Here is a 4,892-nt window from a genome sequence, read left to right as displayed (position 1 = left end):
GACATTCTCTCACTGTTTCTCATTTCTTCTTTAAGGTTTTAAAAGTGAAGCATCCTCTGTTCTAAGTAGCAGTCATGTTAGCATTCTCATGATCTCATGTTAGCAATTGACCTAGGCAAAGGAAACATCCCAGGTCTGTCCTGCTTCCTTGCTAATGCTAACCTTATGTGAACACATCTGCCTATCCCTTGATTAGCTCTCTCAGAGACATTTTAGAAAGTCTATCCTAGGTTTATAGAATGCTGGAGAAAGGCTCTAGCATATGTATGCAGTATTGTCCAAGGGTTTCTGCACATTCAAACTCTCAATTCTTACTATTCATTGTGAATAAGCATGCACATTCTTTTTATGTGACAAAAAATAATTAAGCCATTACCACAGGCAAAAAACAATGAAGGGGTTTGATATCTAATGGCTTGGAAATAGCACAGAAGTAGTAAAATAGTGGCAGCCTCAGACTGAAACCATGAACGTCCAGGTCTATTAGACATAGAACATCTTTTCTACTCCTAAAGTCTGGAGAACAAAATTGTTAAGTTATAAACCAGTGACCAATTTTTCAAGTATTTTGAGTTGTTGGATTTATTTAATATCCAACTTTATGACCTCATCTTGTACTAGCAAATTGTATTTTCCCAAGATCTTTTTTTCTATTTCAGTTTGATCTAAATTAAGATAATTTACAGACTAACTCTTCTAAGCTTTGGGTCAAATATTATAAAGTCTTTCTGAAGGTGAGATTCTATTGATTAGTATCTATGGACTTTGTTCATCTCAGAGGTCTCAATCAGTTTAAATAGGCTGACATCCACACCCTGTCATTACCACTAACTGGGGAAGGTTCCAACATGACACTGATTTGTCCTTAGACAAACCCAGTGCCAGAAGTATGAGCAGTGAATAGGGTTCTAAGCCTCCAGAATGGGACAGGAAATACTGAGGACCCGGGGTGTATTCTGAGGAGGTGCTGGTGAGTGAGGCAGGAATACTCAGAATATAAATTGGTTAGAAGAATACAAGTGATCTGGGGCCAGTGCCTGTCTATGTGATCCATCACAGAATTTTGGGCTAGCCATTGTTCAGGCACCAGCACAACTACTGTAAGTTGGGCAGGTTCAGTGGGACAATGTTCTCCTTGGCAATTCCTTTCATGGACACAGTCAGAGTACTTAACATGAAAACAAGTTATAACCCCATCCTTACACCACAGAAGTCATCAACAAAAGTTACAGGCTTATGGGGTCCTCTGGATGAGGGAAAATCAAAAAGCCTCTGGGTTTCAAATTAAATGAGTGATTTCAAGTTGCATTTCCTGGGTTCAACTACATCTTCATGTATTTCATGAGTGCCTTTCTAGTCAGTAATTTCTTCCTTTGGTTGCTGGGTTTCTGGGTAGTTAACCCATCTCCTGCCTCCATTTGTCCAATAGCAATTCTCATTTTTACTTGAATCTTTGAGTAGAATTGTAAATCAGCCGTGCCAGTCTAGGTTTAATTATTACACTGTCAAATTGCTCTTCCAGATCCTGTGAACAAAAATGAATGGAAAATTTCTTTTTACAAATCCTACTTTCGGACTTGGTCCATGGCTGAGAACTAAGCAGGCCCAGCGTACGGATGGCAGCGAGGGGTCAATCCACGCCCCGCGTTGGGTCGGCTGTGGAGGAGTCGGAAGTGGTTGGGGTTTGGGGGAGGAGATCCGCTCACACACAAGAGGAGAGGGTTGAGCCGCCATATCTGCTGCTGCTGCCGCAGTTGCGAATGCGGTGTTGGGACTTAGCTGCTGCCGCTAAGGTTCGTGTCGCTCCCCCTTGCCCCTTCGCTCTTGCAGCCTTACCCCTGGCGGCGTAGCCCGCTCTTTCTGGCGTGTTAATCCCGCTCCCTCCCCGCCACCCATCAGGTCCTCAGACCATGGATCTGGGCAGCAGCAGCAGCGATTCCGCGCCCGACTGCTGGGACCAGGTGGACATGGAAACCCCGGGTTTGGCCCCAAGCGGAGACGGAGCCTCCTCCGCGGTGGCTGAGGCCCAACGGGAGCATCTCAGCTCGGCATTCAGCCGTCAGCTCAACGTCAACGCCAAACCCTTCGTGCCTAATGTACACGCCGCGGAGTTCGTGCCGTCCTTTCTGCGGGGCCCGGCCCAGCCGCAGACCCCCCTGGCCGACATCACCAGCATCGATGAAACCTGCACCGGCGCGGGCGACCCTCAAGGTAAAAGGCTGGGACGGGAGGCACCTGTGGAACATTCCAAAGAGGAACAGTTAGTGTGGCGTGAAGGTTCCAATTCAGCCATTACTATGGAACTTTCAGAACCTGTTGTAGAAAATGGAGAGGTGGAAATGGTCCTAGAAGAATCATGGGAGCACAATAAAGAAGTAAGTGAAGCTGAGCCAGGGGGTAGTTCCTTGGGAGATTCAGGGCCCCCAGAAGACAGTGGCCAAGAAATGATGGAGAAAGAGGAAGTGAGAAAATCTAAATCTGTGGTTATGCCCTCAGGTGCTCCTAAAAAAGAACACGTAAATGTGGTATTCATTGGGCATGTAGATGCTGGAAAGTCAACCATTGGAGGACAAATTATGTTTTTGACAGGAATGGTTGACAAAAGGACACTTGAGAAATATGAGAGAGAAGCTAAAGAAAAAAACAGAGAAACTTGGTATTTGTCCTGGGCCTTAGATACAAATCAGGAAGAACGAGACAAGGGTAAAACAGTAGAAGTGGGTCGTGCCTATTTTGAAACAGAAAAGAAACATTTCACCATTTTAGATGCTCCTGGCCACAAGAGTTTTGTCCCAAATATGATTGGTGGTGCTTCTCAAGCTGATTTGGCTGTACTGGTAATCTCTGCCAGGAAAGGAGAATTTGAAACTGGATTTGAGAAAGGTGGACAGACAAGAGAACATGCGATGTTGGCAAAAACAGCAGGGGTAAAACATTTAGTAGTGCTTATCAATAAGATGGATGATCCCACGGTAAATTGGAGCAGTGAGAGATATGAAGAATGTAAAGAAAAACTGGTGCCCTTTTTGAAAAAAGTCGGCTTTAGTCCCAAAAAGGACATTCACTTTATGCCCTGCTCAGGGCTGACTGGGGCAAATATTAAAGAGCAATCAGATTTTTGCCCTTGGTACACTGGATTACCATTTATTCCATATTTGGATAATATGCCAAACTTCAGCAGATCAATTGATGGACCAATTAGACTGCCAATTGTGGATAAGTACAAGGATATGGGTACTGTGGTCCTGGGAAAGCTGGAATCAGGATCCATTTTTAAAGGCCAGCAGCTTGTGATGATGCCGAACAAGCACAATGTGGAAGTTCTTGGAATTCTTTCTGATGATGCTGAAACTGATTATGTAGCCCCAGGTGAAAACCTTAAAATCAGACTGAAGGGAATTGAAGAAGAAGAGATTCTTCCTGGATTCATACTTTGTGACCCTAATAATCTGTGCCACTCTGGACGCACATTTGATGTTCAGATAGTGATTATTGAGCACAAGTCTATCATCTGCCCAGGCTATAATGCGGTGCTGCACATTCATACTTGTATTGAGGAAGTTGAGATAACAGCCTTAATCTCCTTGGTAGACAAAAAATCAGGAGAGAAAAGTAAGACACGACCCCGCTTTGTGAAACAAGATCAAGTGTGCATTGCCCGTTTAAGGACAGCAGGAACTATCTGCCTCGAAACATTCAAGGATTTTCCTCAGATGGGTCGTTTTACTTTAAGAGATGAGGGTAAGACCATTGCGATTGGAAAAGTTCTGAAACTGGTCCCAGAGAAGGACTGAGCAGTTTTCTTGATGCCCCTGCACAATACTGTGAGAATTGACTAAAGAAGTTCACCATCTTCTCTTATTTACTGCCCACTGACAGACTTTTCTTCATATTTTGCAAAGAAATTTCACAGCAAAAATTCATGTTTTGTCAGCTTTCTCATGTTGAGATTTCAGTTATGTCACTATTGAATTACCCACAACTTTCCTCCTCCTATGCCATTTTGCTTCCTTGGACAGAACCAGTAATAGCTTTGTAGGTGATGTGGGTGTAATTGTCTATAACAATGAAAAATTAATATATTTTTTAATTTTTCATTTTCCCTTAGGATATTTAGTCAACCTTTGTTCCACACAGATCAATCAGAGTGTGTCAGTGTGTGTGTACATGTTAAAAAGACAACTAACATGTCAATAAAATATTCCATTTGAAACTCTTACTGGTATCCAAAATGTTTTTGAATATTTTTTAAAGTTTGTACGTAATAGTTTTCAATTAGCTTTTTTTTTACTTTCTCAGATAATTAAATACATTTTATTACTTGGGGTTTCAAAAACTGTCCTCCACTCACTGTTTTAAACGAGGCATTTGCAAACAATGCACAGGTTCATATTAAAGGAAACATTTTCACTTTGAAAAAATATCTCTTTGAGGGCTCTTCCCAGTGAACTTTGTTTTCTCCAATTTGAATCAATAATGGAGCTCTTCTGTTTCCCCACTTGTAATTTGAAAAAGAAAGGCTCAGACCATCTTTCAGGTCCCATAATGTTGAGCATTGCCAAATTACAAATATACCTGGGGATTCAGATCATATGTTGACTAGATTGTTATCCATACCCCATCATCTTAATATACCCCTTTGCTTTGTTCACCACCAGACTTGTAATGGGGGACACAACACAGTAAGGGGCATGACTATCGACAAGATAAATGCTTGCAATAGGGCTGTAAGTCATTTAGTAAAAATTAAGGGTTAGTGTGGGTCCTGAGCTGGGAAATGAGACTATTCCACCCTTGTATCCTTCAGTGCTGGGGGTTAGTAGGAAAGCTACACGGTCATTTTTACAATCAGATCAAAACACATTTTTGGGCCAGAGAACACCCAACTCTCG

At 42.5% G+C, this 4,892-nt stretch overlaps 1 protein-coding gene across 1 annotated transcript; it reads left to right on the top strand.

Moving 5' to 3' along the window:
* The first annotated feature begins 1,705 nt into the window (after positions 1 to 1,705).
* Positions 1,706 to 4,204, top strand: GSPT2 (G1 to S phase transition 2). The gene is made up of 2 exons (XM_007096620.3): positions 1,706 to 1,793; positions 1,900 to 4,204. The coding sequence occupies exon 2, from the start codon at positions 1,911 to 1,913 to the stop codon at positions 3,792 to 3,794; it is 1,884 nt and encodes a 627-aa protein (XP_007096682.2). The 5' UTR covers positions 1,706 to 1,793; positions 1,900 to 1,910; the 3' UTR covers positions 3,795 to 4,204.
* The last annotated feature ends 688 nt before the right edge of the window (positions 4,205 to 4,892 follow it).

The sequence above is a fragment of the Panthera tigris genome, chromosome X, assembly GCF_018350195.1.
Source record: "Panthera tigris isolate Pti1 chromosome X, P.tigris_Pti1_mat1.1, whole genome shotgun sequence".
In the NCBI taxonomy this organism is placed as follows: domain Eukaryota; kingdom Metazoa; phylum Chordata; class Mammalia; order Carnivora; family Felidae; genus Panthera; species Panthera tigris.
Note: the sequence above shows the minus strand (reverse complement) of the source record. Positions and strands in the feature narration are given on the sequence as shown.

Coding starts and splice junctions, on each gene's coding strand:
- GSPT2 (XM_007096620.3), top strand. CDS start 1,911: ATGGATCTGGGCAGCAGCAGCAGCGATTCCGCGCCCGACTGCTGGGAC.